The sequence below is a fragment of the Phyllostomus discolor genome, chromosome 4 (genome assembly GCF_004126475.2).
Source record: "Phyllostomus discolor isolate MPI-MPIP mPhyDis1 chromosome 4, mPhyDis1.pri.v3, whole genome shotgun sequence".
In the NCBI taxonomy this organism is placed as follows: domain Eukaryota; kingdom Metazoa; phylum Chordata; class Mammalia; order Chiroptera; family Phyllostomidae; genus Phyllostomus; species Phyllostomus discolor.
This window is the reverse complement of record NC_040906.2, coordinates 71,207,250-71,229,454: the sequence shown is the minus strand read 5'-3', so window position 1 is coordinate 71,229,454 and position 22,205 is coordinate 71,207,250. Positions and strand designations below refer to the sequence as shown.

The 22,205-nt window shown below is 40.1% G+C and overlaps 1 protein-coding gene across 5 annotated transcripts in view; it reads left to right on the top strand.

Annotated features, from left to right (window-relative positions):
- The first annotated feature begins 16,360 nt into the window (after positions 1-16,360).
- EPC2 (enhancer of polycomb homolog 2) overlaps positions 16,361-22,205 on the top strand; it is a 120,962-nt gene continuing 115,117 nt past the window's right edge. For 3 of the 5 annotated variants that reach the window (XM_028508386.2, XM_036023520.1, XM_036023519.1), the window contains exon 1: positions 16,364-16,793. In XM_028508386.2, the coding sequence (XP_028364187.1) occupies positions 16,641-16,793 (153 nt within the window). In that variant the 5' untranslated portion in view covers positions 16,364-16,640. Of the gene's footprint in view, positions 16,794-22,205 lie in introns of all 5 variants that reach the window. The other 2 variants (XM_028508385.2, XM_036023521.1) reach the window with 2 other exon arrangements.

Here is a 22,205-nt window from a genome sequence, read left to right as displayed (position 1 = left end):
TATGTCCTCTTTGATCCCTTCTCCTCCCTGTCCTGGGCTCCAACATGCTCACCTTTGTGGGCTGAATCAGCAGGTGACTTTGCCTGCTTGATTGCTACCAATGATGAGCAATGACATATTGGAGAGAGGGAGATGAGAGCAAAGTTGGGTATTGATTCATTTTCTGTGATTCCTCCCAGCCTGGTCATTGCAGGCAGGCTATGTCCTCTTCTGAGATCACAGGTCATGGCAGGTGGCCCTCTCTATCTATACAGTTCCCTTCCCTTCTCCCCCTTCCCTTCTCTTTTCTCTTACTGTAACCTCTCCTTCACCCCTTTAGGTCTAGAGTTGATGAAAATGCCTCCCAGTTAGACTCCTGATATATAGCATTGTCTTTGTAGTTTCCTAACACATCCTGTACACAATACCTTCATTAAGTCTATCTTTTTTTCTGTCAAGACCCTGACTCTAACACTTTTCTAATAAATAAATAATAACAAATCAAAGCAAAAAGTTTAGAGCAAGAAAAGACGAGAACAATTTAAGACCCCTTGTTTGGGGAATGACAACAGGTAACTACGATAAAATACCTTGGTTCCTATTTTGTTTACATCTTCATGAAGAAGAATGATCTATTATTCATTCATTAAAGAAAAAAATGATTGCTCTGTTTCAAATTTAGCCATGAATACAGAATATATCAGAAGCTGAGAACTAATGATGCTACTCACGCTCCTCTAGTTTCTCCATCCTTGATTCCCTGAAGGGCTACAACTGCTGCTGCTACTTTTCATGCATGTGAAGTCCTGCCATCTAAACATGGTATTGTGAAGTTCTCCCTGTAGACCATTACATGAGCCTTAGCTCCATGGGCATTAGCCTCCATGGCCCAGTTCTTACAGATGACTCCACGTCTGTATGTGCCCATCCCTTCATCCCCACACAGTGTCTCATCAGGGACTCTGTTGCCACACTAATTTTATAGCTGCTTTCCACTGTTTCTCAGTTACACAGAAGGAATATTATTTACAACCTCTCTCGAACAACATTGCTTCCTAGATGTTTCCGGCCAATGGTTCACATCTATGTTTTCTCTGAATTTTTTTGAATTTTGTTACTGAGGGCACAGATTACATCTTGGATTTCCCTGCATCCCCAACCTCTCTTTTATGCGTCATCTGTTTATGGGGTACCTAACCTGAGCCAGGTGCTGTGCTAAGGCATACAACAGTGAGAAAAATAGATCCAGTTTCCACTTCCATGGGCCTTATAAACTAGGAGAAAAATAATTAGTGAATAAGCATGGAAAGAAATATATAATTGCAAACCTTGATACATACTCTACAGGAGTGATGTACGATGTTATAAGAACATGTAATGGAACATTTAATACACTCTGAGGGGTCAAGAAAGGCTTCCAAAAGGTGATGACACATTATCTAAAATACAAAGAATGAGCAGAAATCAGTTAAATCTGTGATTCTCAAACAGGATGATTTTGCCCCGCATGAGACATTTGGCAATGCCTGGAAACACTTTTGGTTGTCAGAGTTGGGGTGGGGTGGTGGTTGGTATCTAGTGGATAGAGGCAAGGGACACAGGCAAACATCCTAAAATACACTGAAAATCCCCCACAACAGAAAATTATCTGGCCCAAAATGTTAGTTGTACCAATGTTGGGAAACCTGAACTAGGTAAATGATTCTGGCAGAAAGAAGATGGACAAGAACCTTGCTCACACTGAGCCTGACACAGAGAAGGCATCCAATGTTGAACTGAATTTCTAGTTTAAATGGGCTGGGATAACACCTCTATTTTTCTTTTTTGTCATTACTTCTGTTAAATAAAATTCTGTATAGGAACGAATATGACAAAACCATTATTTTTTTTTCTCCAAAGTGTATGTGTAACTGAAAGCTTGATTCAGGCAAGAGAGTAAAATACAGTTAATGGATGTGAGGCTTTTTCTTCACTCTAGATTACTTGAAAATACAAAATGATGTCTTCACCATGTCTGGTAACATGACTATCTGGAAGTGGATATTTATTGTTGGGATCCCCATATGGTGACCTAAGTTGAGCTGAAATGGAGATTATGGCTTTTAGGAACTAAATAGAATAGGAGATCAGAAAAGGGTGAAAGGGGACTAGGACTTGTAGAGTATTTTCTAAAGTCAAGGCCTGTGGGTTTGTTAGTCATTCATTTAACAACTATATATTGAGCTCAACTGCCCTAGATATTCAGGCTTGAAAAAATAAAAGACTCAGAATCTAGAGTGGCAACAGATGAGCAAACAAATAGTGGTGATGCAATATGAATAATGCCCCAACAGTTAATTTTGCATGAAGTGCTGAGAGAAAGCCTGAATTGATGATGCCAAGGTTTGGGGAGGATGGGAAGGTGACCCCATCAGGGTGTCTTCACACAGGAGGGATTTATAGATATGAGATTTGAAGGTAGAATATGAAGATACTGCGTAGAAACCCCAGAGAATAACATGTGAAAAAGCAAACTGTAAAAGGGTGTGGTGGCTTGGAGTGCAGCGGGTGTGCGGTGTGACATAAGGGATGTGGACATGAGAGCTGGGGGAAATGAGAATTAGGGAGCATTAGCAGAGGATGACATCATGCAGGGGTGTCAGCCACGCTAAGGAAGCAAAGGAAAGGCACAAACAAATCCGCATGTTCAGAATGACCACTGTGGTACCACTGTAGAGGCTGGATGGGAAGAAGGTAAGACTGGTCAAGAGTGTCTGGTGAACACACCACTGGAGTTCAGGGAGACCATGAAGAGTCTGGTCACGGAAAAATGGTGCCACAATTGACAGCAGTTAGTGGGTGGGGAAGAGGCCACCACATCTACAAGGAATTCATTTCAGCTTTACTTTGAAAGGTTTTAATTTTGCAAATAATTCATTATTAGTGACAACCAAAAAGTTGAGCATAAAATAAAACCAGCAGAAATTTAGAGTCAATTATTGTTAAACTGCTACTGCAGACCCTTTCTGACACTGCCACTTATATATTCGCCCTTAATTAATTTAAATAATTTTTACCTTTTGTAGTGGGTATTCCTTTCACTCTGAGCTGAATAGTGGAACCTAGGCCCCAGACCAGGATTGAGTTTAATTCTTCAGGAATCAGTGGTGCTGGGAAGAATGTCTCCAGTGTGGGCCTGAGAGGGAGGACTTGTGAGAACAAGAAATTTGAAAAGGTGGCTCCAAAGTTCAGTCAAGGGGACAAACCTGTCAACTTATAGGAGAGGAAAACAAGGAAAATTGGAAGCCTATGCTTAAAATTTGAACCTGTAGTAAGTTATTTTAATAATGTGAGTTACAGGTGTAAAACCTATACCAAATGTATACATAGCTGGCATACCTGATTATATTACATTGTATAAAAGAAGTAACTGGACTTTACTTGGGAAGCAATGGGAACTCTCATGAAAGATCTTCAGCATCTGGTACAACTGGTGAAAGCAAACCTCTTAGCCTGATGCTCAAGACCTTCCATCACTGAGCCCCAATCTACTAGGAAAAACTCTTTATCCTTGCATAGCTTTTTGTGGTTATTAAACCCAAGTTTCATGCTTTATGCCTGGTTGACTTTGTGTAAGAAATTAGGTGAACCCTCCATAAAAATTAAACGGAAATATGCTTGCTAGGAATCTGAACTTTTCTAGAGTATGTTTCCACTCTCAGCAATGGAATAAACAGGGTGAACTGGGGAGAAAGGAAAGTATTAGAAACGGATTCTTTTCCAAAGACCATGTTCTTCAGGCTTACTTTTTGCACTTCATTCATTCATTCAAACATTCAGAAATGCCTACTATGTTTTTACTTTCTACTAAGCAAGGCTTTTTCCTAAGTGCTATGAGGATTCAAAGATGAGAAAATGTCTGCCCACAGGGCCCATGTCTGGTAGAGGAGACAAGACATGTACACAGCTAACTATGTTGCAACATAGAAAGTGATCTGTATCTTAAGCAAAATCTACCAAAAAATGCTGTGGGGGAAGAAACTGTGGAGAGATTACATCTGGCTGATGGGTGAGGAGTATGTCAGAAAAAGCTTTAGGGTGAAATACAATCTGAGCCTTGAAAAATACATTAAGAGGTAGAAATGGGGCAGTAAGTTCAGGAGCAAAGGTATGAAGGGGGAAAGATTAGGATGCATTCCAGGATCAGGAACCTCAAGGACGAAACAAGGAGAGTGGAAAGATCTAGACTGCAGTCAACAAAGCTTTCAGTCATGGTCCTGCATTTTAATGACTATCAGCCAAAATACTCAGTTCTTCTCATTCTCAGTTTTTTGTTGTAGCAAATGGCAAAATATCTACCTGCCAACCCCACAAGGTTAGTAAATATAGTAAACTGTGTGAAAATTCCATATAAACTACAAATTTATATGGAATTTAATTTGTAGTATTTTAATTTATAGTTTATGTGGAATTTAGAATAAAATAGGTTACTTATTCTTAGTTAAATAACCCAGTTTAAAAACGGGCAAAGAACTTGAATAGACATATCTGCAAAGAAACTATACAAATGGCCAACAGTCAACTGCAAACCACAATGAGATATCACATCAAACCCATAAAGGTGGCTACTAGTAAAAAACAGAAAATAAAAAGTGTTGGTGGGAATATAGAGAAATTGGAATCTTTGATCATTGTTGGTAGGAATGTAAAATGGTACATTCCCACAATGGAAAACATTATGGAGTTTCCTCAAAAAATTAAATAGAACTATCATATGATCTAGCAATTCCACTTCTGGGTGTGTACTAAAAAGAAAGCAGGGTCTCAAAAAGATATTTTCACACCCATATTCATAGCAAAATTATTCATAATAGCCTAGAGATGGAAGCAAACCAAGTGTTTATTGACCGGATGAATAGATCAACAAAACATGGTATATATGTACAATGGAATATTATTCAACCTTAAAAAGGAAGGAAATACTGACACATGCTACAACATGGATGAACCTTGACGATATTATGCTAAGTGAAATAAGCCATTCACAAAAGGACAAAAAGGACAAATAGATCCCAATTATATGAGGTACTTAGAAGTAGTCAAATCCATAGAAACCAAAGTATAGGATTAAACTGGGCAAAGGATGTGTCTTTCTTGCTCACCACTCCATGCTCAGCTCTTAGGCACAGACAGCATTCAGTAGTTAAGTATTAAATGAGGTAAAACTGCCTAGTGTAATGCCTGGTAAATGATACTATTCCATAAGTGTTAGTTCTCTCCTTCCCCCTCTTCCCCCGCCCCCTGCAGCTCCTCGTCTCTCCTGTGGAATATCACCATAAAGGCTGACACTTTGTGCTCAGGAAGAAAGATTTTGTGCCCTAAGAACTCCATGTGCCTTCATTCTTTATCATATTCTCATGGTTTTCCTAAGTGTTCAGAAAAAAATTAAAACTAATTTTCCCTCATTCAAGGGGCATCTAAATATGGGTTGTGGTGATCAAAAGCCAACATTTTGATCCATTCAAATTGTTTAATTTTTAAAAAGCTTTCTAGCAGTTTCTTTAAAAGACAATCTTGTTAAGAATAAATATGTCCTTAATAATAGGGAAATTTGAGACACCAGTAGTTTAATTTAAAACATTAACCTCTTTTATATATTATATATTTTTAAATGTTTACATTTTTCCACTCAGGCTAACTTTGATTATGATCTAACAAAAACAGTAAAAAATTGGCAGCCATTTAATTTTGACTCTAGATGAAACTATCTTAGAAAAATTGTTTAATTTTTTTGAGGACAACAAAATCATTCTGGATGCTAACAACTTATCTTGAAGCATTATAGAAGAATAATGTGACTTCTTTTTATTCTGCATAATTTTAGAAATAAAATGAGCATTGCAGATAACCTCCTCACTTTACAATTAGGACAATGAGACTGAAGAGGTTGCACAACCTGTCCACAATCACAATGTTAGGTAATGCCAGGGCAAGGAGGGGATATAGGCCTCCTGACTCTTAGGGTCCTTCAAACCTTATTGCTTACTCATGTTCAATACAACACTCCACAGCAGAAGTAAACAAAATCAAGCTACCAGTAAATAGATGGAGAATTGGGAAGGAGGGCAAAGAAGAGGAATGGCCATGAATACTACAGCCTCGTTATTTCCTAAAGCCATTGGTGGGAATTAAGACAATACTTGCTCCACTCCCAGGTTTTCTGTAAGTATTTTAAATGTAGTATCTTTTAGTTGGTAAACCAAACTTAGACAATTGCAGGCTTTGTACAAGATCCCTCCCTATCTTCTCTTGGCTCCTGAAGACCTTCCTCCATTAATCATGGTTGTAGAAAATCTGGGGCGGGTGTTGGGCAGGGCAGGGGAGAGTAATGGGGGGCGGGAATGGGAACAACTGTAATTGAACAACAATAAAAATTTAAAAAAAAAAAGAAAATCGGGTGGCATGAACTGTTTATTGCAACTACCGGGACACAGGGAAAACAGTGAGACCTCACACTGGTTTTGAACATGGCTTGAGGATGATGAAATTGGCAGGATTTTTCTTTCTTTTGTTTTCATCAGAACCCCCCAACTATACTCCTCATCTTTACCTATACATAGAGGGTGAAAAAGGGAAGAAGATAGGATCAAGGAAAAAAGAAGTCAAAAGAATGAAAGGGGAGACATAAGGAGAGGAAGAGGGAGGTGAAAATTAGAGAAAAGATGAGGCAGGAAAGAGAACCAATGGGATAAAAGTATGTAAAACAGTCTGAGGCAGAATCACCTGGCATATTTATTGAATGTATATTTCTGGGCCACATTCCAGATCAGCCATATTGGACTCTATGGGAGTAGCATCATTTAAAAGAAAATCTTTTTGATGAAATAATTACACTGTTTTGTAATTTGATTTTGGATTTTATTTTGATTTCAAATTTGCAAATCCATTTGCTTCTTTAAAGTTGGCAAAAAAAGTATTTCATTTATGTGCCTGAAAAGCTTTTCCTTTTTATTCTATACAACTGTTGATAATGTTACTTTACACAGAGTATTTTCACACTTATCACAGCACCTTCCATCAAAAGGATGTGCTCTAATGACACAGCAGGATAATGTCAAATGCATCCCCTTCTGCCTGAAGCACTGGTTGTGTGGGTCCTTTTGTTATGACATTTTCTATGTCACATATCTTGTGTTCATTAGGTTTTGTTTACTGCCTGGGCTAAAGTCAGAATATAGCCTGCCATGTTAGCAGTCCCATGGAGGTTCTATCACATGTTGTCTATAGGGGCCAAATCTGTTTCCACTGTGTCTGTGGTCAAATTTCTGTATGGCAGGACCCACTGTGCTGAATGACCTTGTGCAGGGTGTCTATACCTGAGTGCACCTGTGGAGTTAGGCATTACATGACATGTCCTCATCAAGCTATTGATCCCACAGAATGGTGGCTGCAGTTTGTTGCAAGTTGCCTGGTGCATTAGTCATGGCCATGTTAAACATCCATATTGAAAAGGGGCTGCTGTGCAGTGATCATGTTGTCTAACCATACTGAGCAGTGCCTGCTGGGTAAGTGATCATGTTGTACACCCATATCTAGCTGGGCCTGCTGCGATAGCAATCACATTGTATGTAACTGTGCAGCCACCCTGGGAATTTATTACCACAGATCAAGCAACAGGGCAAAGGAGAAGTCAATAATTGTGCCTGTTCAGGGATGTTAGCTGTAGTATTGAGAACAAGCATGAGCTTCCAGGGTGGGAAACAAATAATTGGCTTGGCTATGGAAATGAAGTTGATGTTCTTAATTCTAAGTATTTTGGGGTTTTTCCCTCTTTTCTTACTATTTCCTATCATGCCAAATTATTTCTAATAGGGTAAAGTGATTCTAAAATGACAAAAATCTGTATAAAGATGATATTGAAATTACCAAATCAGGCTTGAGCACTGTATCATAATCCAAACAGATTGCCTTCAGAGCTGTTCATAAATTTGTAAAAATAATTTTAAAATGAATGTCAGAGAACACAGTGTTGAGCAGGATGTTTATTGTTCTTTTTGGGCTAAACTCTTGTCTGAAGAAAATTCTCATCTTTCAGGAGTTAGAAAACATTAGTAAACCAAGTCTTATGTTCCAATATTTTTCTGTAAATGATATCAACACATAATAAAGAGGAGAAAAGTTCAGTAAGTGATGGGCCTGGCTTAATAAGCATGCCAGCATACAATACACACATCCAAATCAGTGTGATCCTTCAAAGTGGAGATTTGGGCAAGCTTGCTGTATTCTTAGAACTCTCTTTTGGAAAGGCTTTCGGAGATAATTTACCAATCATATGAGCAACCAGAGTCATTATCTCCTTCCTCTCTGACCAGAAAAAATTTTACTCGAATGGCTCACTTTCTTTTAGTCACCAGATTTGACTCTCAGGGATGTCTGGCTCTTTAGGGTGGCTGTGTTCTGACAGATTTCTTGAAAACAATCAGATAAACATTATTTTAAAATATCTTTTGTAAATTCCTTTGGAAAGCCTACCAGTATGTTATATTAGGTCTCCTACTAAGATCCTTTACAATCTCATTTGTGAATGTGGTAGCAGTATTTTACAGACACAAGCTAGCTCATGATTACGATGGGAGTTTTCATGGGTAAGTAGCCCATCTCTTTCTGATTTTGAATAGGAGCTAACCATGTGGTTATTCACACAGAAATTTGAGCTGTTAAAAATTTAGCTTTAGAATTTCCTAAAATAAGAAGAGAATGGAAGGAAGGAAGGGAGGGAGGGAAGGAGGAAGTGACAGAAAGAAGGAAGGAAGGAAAAGCAGGACCCTTCCCCTCAAATCTGGGTCTTAAACTCATGGGATTCATTTTATCATAGTCATTGAAGAGGATTTTTAGAAAATGGATAACAAGTTGGAATTTTCAAAGAGTCTGATTAGGCATTTAGATATAAATGTGTCCATTCTTAATAAAGATTAGATCTTCTCATCATGAAGTATATAATGTCATCTCTTTGGCAGAGCCCAATGCCCATGATAATTTGAATAATAATAGTTCTACCCTATGCCTGAGAACCAAACAGGGCCAGGGAATGAGGTGTTATTGGGGGTGGGGGAAGGGAAGAATGTTCCATTTAGTTCTAAATTAAAGTGTTTAAAATAAACCATAAACCACAGTAGAAACAAGGTTTCATCTTATATGTTCTAGGGATCTAATTTTACAAAATTTTAATCACCCCAAGCCATGTAAATAAAAAGGCAGAGGGAAGGAAACAGGAACAGTAGTTCTAATGATGATTGGGCCTACATTATTTGCCAAGCACTGTTAGCCAAGTTGGGCTGTATTAATTCAGTTCTCATATGGAGCCTATGAGACAGGCACATGATATCCTTTTCTCAGAGTCGCAGAGTTAATACAATGTTACGAGGGTCATAGAATACATGGAGACAAGCTTTGTTTTTCTTCAAAGCCCCAGTGTGCTCCATTCTCTGACTTCAATTTTTAATGAGTTTTTTCAAACTATCTCTTTAGAATTATTGTTATTATCATTTAAACTTTACACAGGGATTTGTGAAGTGAGAAGTAAGGATTTCTCTTTACCTCTCTCCCTTTCCCTGCAATCTCATTTCCCTCACTAGAGGGAATATTTTGATAAAATGTTCCATCCAGACTTGTCTCTATGCCTAAAATAGGTTTCAAATGTTTTCTTTGGTTAGCCACTCAGGCACATTTTAAACAGCTGGAGCTATTTCATACATGGTTGAAATATACTATTCAAGCCATTTAATTTGCATGAAATAGAGAAACAGTAGAAGAAAGGACTAAGAAAGTCAGCAGGGCCTTCAAGCAGCAAGCTCCAAAATAAGCTATAGCTGCCCCCAAGCTTTACAGAGGGCATCCATGTGATAGGGAAAATTAGCCTTCAAACCAGCATTCATTCTAGAATTCATCTCTCATCTATGTTAAGTTACCAAAAAATGGCAGGTCTGGGTCATTTGTGGGCATGGGCCTGTGTACTAGTACTAGAGAAGAATGCCCAGGACTCTGAAGGGCTGCTGGAGTTGCCAAGTGTGGAAGATGGGGAGGCTTGGTACAAAAGCGTCCCCTACCTGCCTTTGAGTAGGAGGAGCTGATGTCTTCCTTTCAGAGAGGATACTCTCAAGCTCAGTTTCCTTCCAAACTAGCCCTGACACAGCCTGCTGGAGTACAGAGCTGTTTATAGCAAGTAGTGGTTACAGACGGGGCTGCTCTCTAGGTAAAGGCACAATATAAGCCCTGGAAGCAGAGTCAGGACTGGAACTTATTGCAAGAACACCATTTGTTTCCCCCCCGCCCCCCTGACTCCCAACCTTGTCATCTAATCTAAGATAGCAACGTACCCTTGTTTATGCCAAGGTCAAGTTACGTCTTCGCCATGCCAGTAGATGAACCCTTAGCCCCACTTCAAGAGCAGGAGGGAAGCTTTCTATTCAGGCAGTAGTCCTTGTTAAGCTCCTTTCCAGAAAAGGACTTAAACTCTATCCTCCCCAACACAGTCATTTAAGGCATATGGGCCTGCTCTTAATTGGGCCCTTAGAAGATCTGTACTGCAGACAATTATAATAGAGCACAATTTTGAGCTCTTAGCCACATTAGCAGGTAACAGTTGAGAGAAAAACACTATTCAGGGAGGATTTCTTGGAGGCCATGGAGTCCATTCACCCTCCTGGATCTGCATGGTGTGGGGTTCACAGCCTCAGATGCCCAGATCCATTCTAATCCTTGCGGAATTGTTTGTGCTGGATTGCATATGAGGCCACCAGCTTATATAGTGTTACTATAAGAAACAACCCTGGAATGCCCCTTTCGTGCCTACCAAAAGGATAGTTGAGATGTCTGTCATACCACCTTAGTTGGTCTATTTATGAACTTTTGGATGTTTGATCAGAAACAGGAACAATTATAAATCTCCTGAGCAGTCATTTTATCTGATGGACATTGCGAAGATGGAAAGGTTTCCTATTTTCACATGACTAGGAATTCTCATGTTACTAGGAAATACAGAGCCCAAATGCTATCCTAGCACATTTTAGCTACTCTCAAAAGTCACCTTAGTTGGCTGCCCTGGCAGGGTGGCTTAGTTGTTTGGAGCATCGTCCCCTACACCAAAAGGTTGTGGGTTCAATTCCGAGTCAGGGCACATTACCTACATACCTAGGTTGCAGATCCAATCCCTGGCCCGGGCTCATGAAGGAGGCAACCGATCAATGGTTCTCTATCACGTTGATGTTTCTCTCTCTCTCCCTCCCTCTCTCTCACTCTTTCTAAAATCAATAAAAAAACTTATCCTTGGGTGAGGATTAAAAATTTTTTTAAAGATAAAAAGTCACCTAAAAGTCTTTCTGAAACAAGGTAAGGGGTGTGGGTGAGGCAGTAAATAACTAGGTAATTAGTGTATTTTATTTCAATAGTTTAGTTTCTTCCTCTGCCAGTTACCTTTAATGGCTGACGAAAGACAAGTAGATCTGACTTTTCATTTGGAGACATAAAGGTACTTTCCTTTCTGCCTCTTGACAAATCACTCTGGAGTTTAGGGGCCTCTCAAGACGCTAATGTCAGGAGCTTTTGTTTAGGGCTCTCAATATGCTAATTCAGAACTTTTCTTAGGAAACAGACCATTTTGTTCTTGGGAACAACAAAGATAAGATCAATAAGATGTGGATGTTACTAAATCAGTTCAATTATTTTTAAAAATTCAGGATTCCAATAACATATTCAATGTATAAATCTGTGTTTATGAACATTAGTCCTTTGGTGGTGGGAGAGATTTTTTAAAAATTGGTGAGGGGAGCAACATTTAGAATACCAACCCAAGGTTTCTAACAACGGACTCCTCTCAGCTAACACTTGGGACCCCAGCAAACCCAAGCTTGGTTCTCTGAACCTGCTTCAGTTGTCTGAGATGTGCTAGCACATCAGTGAGGCTTACCTGCCTTCACAGGGAGGGAAACACCCCTTCCAAGTTATCTTTCAGAGGTGCTTGAGGAGAAAAGATGCCTGGTGGAGAAGGCCAGGGAAGGCAGCCAGGAGTAGACGTTACAGGACACCTAAGCCAATAGAAGTGCCCCTGTAGCCCCAAAGCCCCAGTGCACACCACTTCCCTACTGATGATAATATGAAAGGTCCATCCAATTTCATGAATGTAACAGACAGAGGCTTCAGTTGAATGACAGCTGTGCTGAATTTAGAGAAGTGTGAAATTTTTCAAGGGCAAGGTAGTTGGATTGGGAAGGATCCTATTTTACCTCCTGTGGCCTTGCTTCAACAATCCTGTGTTTCTGTTTCAAACACAGCACCTTATTGGAATAAGTAGGATCATATTCATCACCTCAATGGAACCCAGTGCCTCTCAGAAATTTGAAGTCCTAAAATTAAACCTACGTAGCTGGCTTGCTGTCTGGACAACAGATAATTGTCCTGCTCAGTTTTATTAGCTCTGCCACAAGAGCTTTACTTATTTCTGGTGTTCCCAATCCAAAAGTTTGAGCGACAGGCATCGATCTATTCCACGTGTGGGGCATAGGGTGTGTTTTCTGGATAGGGTGAGGCAATAAATGAGCCAGGCTGTCGTAATTCAATATTGAGTGTCGTGGACCCTCTTGAGCTGTGTTTTCAAAGCTGTTTCCCTCTATTACATCTGTCTCATTTTTCCTGGCTTAATAAAATACAGAGTTTTGGGTCTGATTATTTTTTAGTCTATCTGGATCCTATATGCAACTGGGAAGTAAATTGTCAGCTTATACACAAGGTGGCACCCTGTGATTCCAACCTGGTCTGAGAGGAGCGATGCTGTGAAGAGACTGAGCCACAGCCACAATTTTTATTCAGCATTTGGTTTTCTCACTCTGGCAAATATAAAGGGTAGATGTTTGGCATGTCATCTCTGAGGTCAGTTTCTGTTGCTATGTTGCAAAAATTCAGAGTTGCCTCAGTAAAGGCACTGGAACTAGGGGGCTGATTCCTCTTGATTGTAATGAATGCAGACCCCACACTCAGAATACATATGGAAAACAACGAAGCTTTATTGATACTGCGCTCATCCCTAGGAGCAAAGCACATGAGGCAGTTCACATACCAACCCAATTAACTTTCAATTGGGTTTGCTGAAATAGGGAGCCGATTAGAAAGAACGTGGCCTTTACAAAACTCTGAAGTAGCTGAATAGCAACTGCATTTACCAGTTTTAAGTTTCCTTTCAAAAAGAAATCTGTTCATTATTTGGAAGCTGCCTGTCCTGCTCATAGTATGGGGAGTTGGAAATCAGTATAATCTCAATTCCTACAGTTACTTGACCTTTATTCTAATTTAGACTACATTTAGACAGTGGTTTTGTTTTTGATATGTCTTTATAACTATTTCAATTCTTGGGTGTTTATTTATGACATTTGCTTGGCTAAATACATGTCATTTTGAATTGGCCCAGAGCACATTTGAAGTGGAATGATTTTAGAATTACTGTACTCAGTGCATTGTACAAGGATATTAAAGTATTAGGCTGCAATATCATTTGCAACAGGTTTTGATAGACATTTTATAACAGAATCTACTTCAAAAGTTGAAAAGATATTTTCTGTTTTTAGCACTAACAAGTATATGACTATTCAACAAGTAGATCAGAAATAAACTTTATGGAAAAAGATTATTTGTATGCAAATAAAAGCTACTTTCCAAATGTGAACAGAGGCATTCTGATTTGGACACTGGTTTGGAAGCCATGAAAACACAGGCTGTGTCTCACTTGAAAAGCGTATTGTATTATCTGCCTCAAACTGTTTTATTCCAGGATCTATAATCATTGTCCACAGGGCAAAAGGAAAATAGAGATTTGGAGAAGAAACCTGTTACCTGGTCAAAGAAAAGAACAACAAAACAAAAACTACTGTAACAAAACCCCATTTATATCAGAAAATTTCATATTTTCAAAAGGTTCTTTGAATAGCCTTAATTGGTTCTAAAATTCCTGTGCTCACAAGTAGGAAGTTGGAGAGCAAGGTGGACCATAAGAATAAATACTGGCAGCAGTGACTAGGTCAGGTAACAGGCCAGCCAATATGGTATGATGGACTCCAAGCTGGAGTGAAGTGGGGTCGGTATCAGAGTCTCTTCAGGGGATATCATCAGTCAAAAAATATATATTAGGTTTCTGCTATGTGCGAGGTATAGAACTGGGGATATAGTGATTAGCAGAGCAGATGTTGTTCCCAACCTCGTTGAAGGTACTGCATTTTTAGACAATGGATAATGCACTCTATTAGCCATTGGATAGCAAGGTGGCACTGCTGAGAAAAAGAGGAGTTTTGGAGTCAGGCTAGACCTGGTTTCAAACCCAGTTTTGTGAAATGTTAATGGCATATTATCTGAGCCTCATTTTCCTTATTAATAAATTATAATATTTTTTCATTGGGTGATAATGAGAATAAAGTGGAACTTAATTGAGATACATAGATATATATAACTACTATAGTGGGTGGTATGTTATAAATACTCAATATTGCCCTTCTTGAGAAAAAGTAATAATAATTATAGGGAACAGAAGAAAGCTATCCTTTCTGAACCTGAAAAGTGCTGGGCACCGAGAGAAAATCTCTGGATGATTCATTTCTTCAACCATCTTCAGGCTTGAACAGTGCTGACCCCCTCCCAACAACATCTTGTTCTTCTTCGAAGAGAACTGGAACTGTTCCAGAGGGTAGCATGTCAGAGCAGGCCAGGTCCACAAGCTTGAAGAAGGTGTTGCGTACAAAACATGAGTCACAGCATCTCCATTGTTTCCCAAAATAAAGTGGTTGGAAAACACTCAACTCCAGTTAAACAATGCTGGAAGTCCTGCTGGACCAAGTGGATTAGTCTGTTCAGACACTGCCAGGAGTCCATAGTCACCATTTTGCCTTCAAGGGGGTAGGTGGAGAGAGAAAGGAGGAAAAGAGGACAGAGGAAGAAGTGGATGAGAAGGAGGAGGAAATGGAAGAAGAAAGTATCATTTTTAATAGAAAATGACTGTAGGAATCAATTTTTCCACTTTTAGACTTTAGCAAACCATCTTTCTTCTCTGAACTAGGTGGAATGTTTAGCAATTATTAGAAAATGATAAAAATGTGTTGCACTCTTCCCAGGGATTTTGTAAGAAAACTGTAATGCTTAAAGAATAACCAAGAAACTTGGCTAGACAAGGTTGATGTTAACAATAGGTGGTATATTTGATTTTTCCTTCTCTTCATAACTTGCTCTAGCCAGTTCAGGCTACCGTAATGTTAATGTTTCCTTCCTCTGAGCTCTCCTAGCAATTATTGCCAATACAGCTCATTTGGTAATTAATCACATTCTACTGCCTTATATTATTTTGTTTTTCTGCTGTTGTTTGTTTCCAGTGGCCTGTTCTTCATTTACGTGTCTTACTGTTACTGATTTTTTCCAACCATCCTGTCATTCCATTAACCTGAAAGCTCCATGAGGGCAGGAATTTTCTCTCAAACTTCTTTTCGTCTTACACAGTACCCAATATTTTACACATATCTGCCACTTCGAAAATGTTGCTGCCTTGGTTAAACTTTATGTCTAATTTTTCCAAACTTTAATATTTTTGAAATTCGAAGAATATCTACCGCCCACTAAATAAAGTTTGGGTGGCAGGTTCAAGTGCACTTGTTGCATCTGGCAAACATTAAGTCTCACTGCTGCCATTAGCATCCTCCCCGTGAAGGCGAGGATGAGCAGGGATACCTTACCTTGGAGAGGAGAGGTCTTTTGGTTCAGGTACTATAGTGAGGATGCGGGAAAGATGGTAGGGACTGCGTACGTGTTTTAGCGGCGGGCGAAACCCGGCAGGTCTGCGCCCTTCTGGGCAGCCAGAAAGGACCTTTGGCTTCTCCGGGGGATGTGCGAATTGTAGGATGCAAATCAGCCAGCGCTCGGGGCGCCTTGGACTTAAGCACTTTATAAGTACATGTTCAGTGGTGGCTGTGAGAGCCCTGGCTGTCATCTTCCTTTCCAGTTCACAGACTTCTGCGCCCATGAGAATTTCGGCGGGGCTGTTTTGCCCGGCGCCTTCCTCGGGGGCGCCCAGCTGGGCTCCGTGTCGGGGCCGCGGAGGCAGAGGCGCACGCTCGGGGGCGCGGGTGAACTTGCGCACCTGGCACCTGCCACTCGGCGAGAGCGCGGACTGCCGAGTGGAGCGCCGCCACCGCCCCCTCTACCCCGAGGTGCCTAAGGCGCCCGAGGCTGGGCACGCTCCCGCGGGCCGGCTGCGCAGCGGAGAGAGTGGGTGGACAGGCGAGGGAGGGGAAGGGAGAGGAAGAAGGGAGGGAGGGAAAGGGCGAGGCGCGTCCCCGCGGCGGGGGCGCGCTCTCGCGCGGGCTGCCGGGATCGCTCGCCGCCGCTGTGGTAATGTCCGCCATGTTGGCCATGGCGCAGGGAGCGGATCGGGCGGGCGAGCGGAGGATCTAGTGTGTGGAAGCGGCCGCGGGCGGCAGGGGGCTGTTTTCGGGCGGGTGGGCGCCCATGCTGTGGCCGGGGGCAGTGAGGAGGAGGAGGAGCGGGCCGGCCGCGCTGCACTGAGGAAGGAGGTGGAGGAGGCGGCGGGAGTCCTCCCCCCCTCCCCACCCGCCCCGCCGCCGCCGCCCGGGCTGTTCCTGTAAGGCGGGGAGACAATGAGTAAACTCTCCTTCCGAGCGCGGGCGCTGGACGCCGCCAAACCGCTGCCTATCTACCGCGGCAAGGACATGCCTGATCTCAACGACTGCGTCTCCATCAACCGGGCCGTGCCCCAGATGCCCACCGGGATGGAGAAGGAGGAGGAATCGGTAGGGACTCGAGTGTTTATTACCCCCCCCTTCTCTCCTCCCCCCTCCCCTTTGTCAGTCGGGCCTTGCCATTCACAGCGCGCTTTACGCTCGCTGGAGGGCGCCGCTGCCGCTTCAACGCATGAGACCCTACGCCGGCGGAGTAGCGTAAACCCTTTCTGCCGGCGCAGCGCCCGCCCGCGGCCGCCATGTTGTTGCGTCCGAGTGTTGTGATTAGCTCGCAGCTCCGCTTACGCTGCCGTAAGGGGGCCTTGCCGTAAGCGGCAGCTGGGAATGGCGCAGGGAATGTTCTGGCCGCACTTGGCGTAGGGCCTCTGTTTACCTTTTTTTTAACCCCCGACGCTGGGTTAACTAGTGAGCGAGGGGTTTTTTGACTGGGAAAGATTTGTTTTTCACTTTTAAATTTAGTTTTGCATTGGGAGCTCTTTGAAATAACTTGTGGAAAGTAAAGCGCTTTTAAAACAAACATCTTCCTCCTAGCAAGGTAGTTCACGTTCCCAGGCCCTCGGTGGCGTGGCGGAATGAGGCGTTGCGGCACTGCGTTGAGGGAGGGCGGGTTCTGCGACTCCTTAGCAGGTTGTAAGGTTAGGGAGCCGGGAACCCGCTAGCTCAGTGCTCCGAGGAGGGCACTGAGATGAGGTCGGACGGCGGCCGCTCAGTACGCAGCCTTGGAAAGGAACCAGGGATGTTCAGCAAAGAGTTGCTGGCGGTGTGCTGTCCCCATGCTGCCGCCCCGAGAATTGTCACCAGAGGGGAGTCTTTTAGAAGTTGAGGACCCAGTACATCTAAAATTGACCGTTGCATTTTTGATAATAGAGCGCATTTTGGCAAAAATGCTTTTTCTGCGTGATGGGTTAAATTTTGCATACGGTTGAATTTCATTTGGTTTGACAGTGTTTGTGACTCTGGATGGTGTTACTTGCATGGGAAGTTTATAGTAACTGCACCCTGAAGATTTTCTTCAATGAGCCTACGGTCCCGCCTTATTGTCAACGCTGGGTATTCGAGGATTGGTTCTCTTGCTTCTGTGACTGTCAACAGAAGGCTTGAGGTTCCTGTGATTGGTTTTCTCTTTTGACTGTTAATATTGCAGGAAATGCTTTTGTGCCTTTGATTGGCTGCTCGAGTTCTGACCTCATTATAGTATCCTGTATTGCTATTTTGTGCTGTGATTTAATCACATTTCTCTGGTGATTGATTACTTGAGAGTTTTGCACTTTCTGTAGAATATAAAGATGGCTGCACTATCAGGGTGAACATTCAACTCCTTATAAGTAAATAAGATAAAAACCCAACATTTATGCTGAAAGTTTAGAACTGTGTCCTATGTGAAAATTAATTTTGAATAAGATTTATTTCTAACTTAGCTCAGCTTTCCATGGAAAAGATAATTAAAATAAGAAAGTTGTATGTACAAGAATTAATTGAAGTGAACTGTAAACAACACAACTTTGGATTCCATAAAATTAAATTTATGTTAATGTTACTTTATGGGTTTTGACCCCAAAAGAAAGCTGGCTGATGAGTCTTAAAGTATCAATACACGGTTTACAGTTGCAACTGTAAAACTACTTTCGCCCCACCCTGTACTGTTTGTAACTACTTGGATCCTATTATCTTGGTTTGGGAAAAACTTGAATCTAGAAACTTGTTCTAGAATGAACAGTTAGCCCCTGGAAGGTATGTTGTTAATACTTTTCGCAAACAGTGATCATTTAGTTACTGCTTTAGGTCCTTAGTTTGCCGCATATGTTGGTATTTTATCTGAATTTAGGAAGAAAACTTTCAGTTTAGTTATTTTTAATGTTAGAGTAAAAGTAAATGCTTAGCCCTATCACAGCTTTGTACTATTAACTTTTTCAGTAAAGTGTGTGATTTTTCAAGCTGGAGCATCAGCACTAAAGTTAGATTATTTAAAGAAGTCTGCTCCATTTGCCCAGTTTAAGGGAAAAAAAAATCCAAATTCTGGTAAGAACTAGAGTTGTAAACCAGGACTTCTTGACTCTCTGTCCTGCCCTTTCTGTCTGGTTAATGTTACAAGTGAAGTTTCTTACAATTAAAACAAAACTAAACCAGCCCTGACAATTTAGATTAATATGTAGTCTAAAGTCTTTGGCTTCCCAGATTGTCTAAATGGGGTACTAGTTTTTTCTTAAAAAAAAAAAACAACAAAAAACATGTCAGAAGACTTGTGTTTTCATGAGTGACAGCCACTTTAGTTCTGCTGGTCTTATGTACAGGATTTTTGTTACTTAGTACAATTACTTGTTCATTAAAAAAATGTTCTGCCTTGATAAGCAGCAGTAAAATATAAATTTCATAAATGTCTTGTTTCATTTGAGTTGTATTTCAACTTCAGCTGTCAATGTGCTTCTAATTAGTTACCTTAATAACAGACTTGTAAAACAAACAAGAAAAACCTTAGCATATGGATTTATAATTTTTGCTTGACATTTCTAAATTGCCCACAATATGACCATGGCCCTCTTTTCTGATTGCTTGGCAGTATCCTTTGACTTCACTTAAAGCCTTCATGGGCATACCCTTTCCGGAATAAAATTAAGGCTGTCTCTGTGCAGGTATTAGACTATCATTAAATTTTGTATAGTCATTGAGTCAGTTTTGAGTTACATTTTTATAATACCTAGATGAGGTAATCTAGGTTTTTCTTTTTTTGTAATTTTATTTTTTAATCTTCATTAAACAATCTTTTAATTACAGTTGACATTAAGTAGTATATTAATTTCAGCATAGTGGTTAGACAGTAATTTACCAAGTAATTCCCCCCAACAAAGTGTATTGCCTGTGCTGTAGTTTTACATTCCTATGACTATTTTGTAACTGCCAATTCATTCATCTTAAACCCTTCACCTTTTCTATTCAGCCTCCCAGCACTCTCCCCTCTGGCAATCATCAGTTTGTTCTCTGTATCTGTGAGTCTGTTTCTTTTTGATTTGTTTGTTTATTTTGTTTTTTTTTAGTTACACATGTAAGTGAAATTATGTGGTACTTGTCTTTTTACGTCTAACTTATTTCACTTAGTATATCCTCTAGTTCTGTCTGTGTTGTTGTAAAATTCATTTTTTATGACCAAGTAGTATTTCATTGTGTGTGCGTGTGTCTCACATCTTTAATCGTCTATCGGTAGACTCTTAGGTTGCTTCCTTATCTTGGGTATTGTAAATAATGCTGTGATAAATCTAGGTGTTCTGTGACATTGGTATTCTATTTTGGTAGCAGTCTATCAGTAGACCGTATTTTTTTCTTAGCTTTTTCTTCCCTTTTGGACACACAAGCATCTTTTACTTTTCTTGTTTTCATTGCTTTTTGCCTAAGATCTGCCAATTGGCATCTTTCTATAACTTAGTCTCTGTAGTGCTACACATTGTACTTAGTCTTGGTTAAAAACTGTTAGTTAACATTATGTGTATTTAGAATCTAAACAGCCAGAGGGATCAGGTGATCAGTGGTTCTGCCACTTCTCCATGAGTTTATATAGTGGTAGTTTTTAATATATCTATCATTTTTGAATACTACTTGTGCAACAGGTACTGTGCCAAGAGCTTTACACTGTTATCTTATGGATCCTTTTAATTTTTTTTTTTTTAAGAAAGACTGTTTTTAAAGATTTTATTTATTTATTTTTGGAGAGGGAAGGGAGGGAGAAAGAGAGAGAGAGAAAAACATCAATGTGTGGTTGCTGGGGGCCATGGCCTGCAACCCAGGCATGTGCCCTGACTAGGAATCAAACCTGTGACACTTTGGTTTGCAGCCCGCGCTCAATCCACTGAGCTACGCCAGCCAGGGCTTCCTTTTTAAAATTAACTTTTTTGAGGTATAATTTACATATAATAAAATGTACCCATTTAATGCATAGAGTTTGATGAATTATGGCAAATGTGTGTACCAATGAAGACACCACAGTCAAGATATAGAAACATTTTAAATACCCCCAAAATTCCGTTGTGCTCCTTTGCACGTCAGTCCCTCTCCACCAGTAGTTCTAAGCAACCACTTATTTCCTTTTTCTCGTTATAGATTAGTTTTGCTTTTTCTAGAATTTCGTTTAAATGAAACTAACTGTACATACTTTATTGTGTTTGGCTCCTTTTGCTCAGCATAATGCATTAAGGATTTATCCCTGTTGCATATATCAGTACATTGTTTTTTATTACTGAATAGTATCTCAATGAATTTATATGCTATAGTACAAGGGTGAGCACAAGTAGATGTCCAGTTGTAATATGAATAAATAATACAATAATAAATGATAATACAAGAATAAACTATTTTGCATACCCACAACTGCACACTTACTTTTGCCTACCCCCTGTATATTGATCCATCTATCTGTTGGATATTTGAGTTGTTTCTAGTTCTTGGTTTTCACTTAATCCTTGTAACAGCCCTTTGAAATATTATCGCTTCTATCTTATAGATGAAGAAACTGAAGGGTCTCACTACTAGTAACTGGCAGGGGTAGAATTCAGATCCTTGCCTTTAATGTCACAAAAGCTCATTCTTAATCACTATGCTCCACATTGACTTCTTACAGAACCCCAAGTCATCTTATGGACTATTAAGTTGATTATCATTTTAGTAAATGTACTTTTTATCAGTTTGGGAACCATGAGAAATGATACTGATTTGATTGAAATAAAAAATTATTAAGAAGTAGTTTTTCATCACTTTGATTTTTATGTTTAGCTTTTCAAATTTTCTTTCTCTCTTTTTCTCTCTCTTGTAAGTCTGTTTTCCTGTTGGCACCATTATATTTATCTGTTTGTTCTCCTAAGCATACAATAAAATTGTGGGAAGCTACTCTTTTATTATTTTCATTTTCTTCTAATAGAATGTAATCTCTGTAAGACCAGGGATCTTTATATGTTTTGTTCCTTAATATATTTCAGTTCCTGGAACTGTGCCTGACATATAACATGTGTTTGTTGAGTGTTGAACGAGCTTCTGTTTCTTTTTCTATATCAAGAGCTGTTTTGGTAAACACTGTGTGTGTGTGTGTGTGTGTGTGTGTGTGTGTAATTCATTAGCAGAATTTGGTTTAAGTTATTCTTCCAGGGACTCTTTGGTTTCTTTCTTGGGTGTACTGTGTATACCACAATTCTAATTTTCTTTTCCTCTTGAGTCAGAGACCTATTTAAATATAGAACTTTTTATATACAAGCATGGTTGCAATATTAGTCTTTATCTTATGTTAATTACCCCTCTCATAGATGTATGTAGATTTGTGTAAGATCTCTTCATACTAGAATGAACCAAAATCAATGTGAACTAGATGATTCCATTTATTTTTTTTAAAAAAAGACCATAACTGATTTAAATTGTCATTTCTCCTTCATATGTTAGTTGTCTAGTTTTTATTAATATTTTGAGTGATAGAGTAGAAATATATTC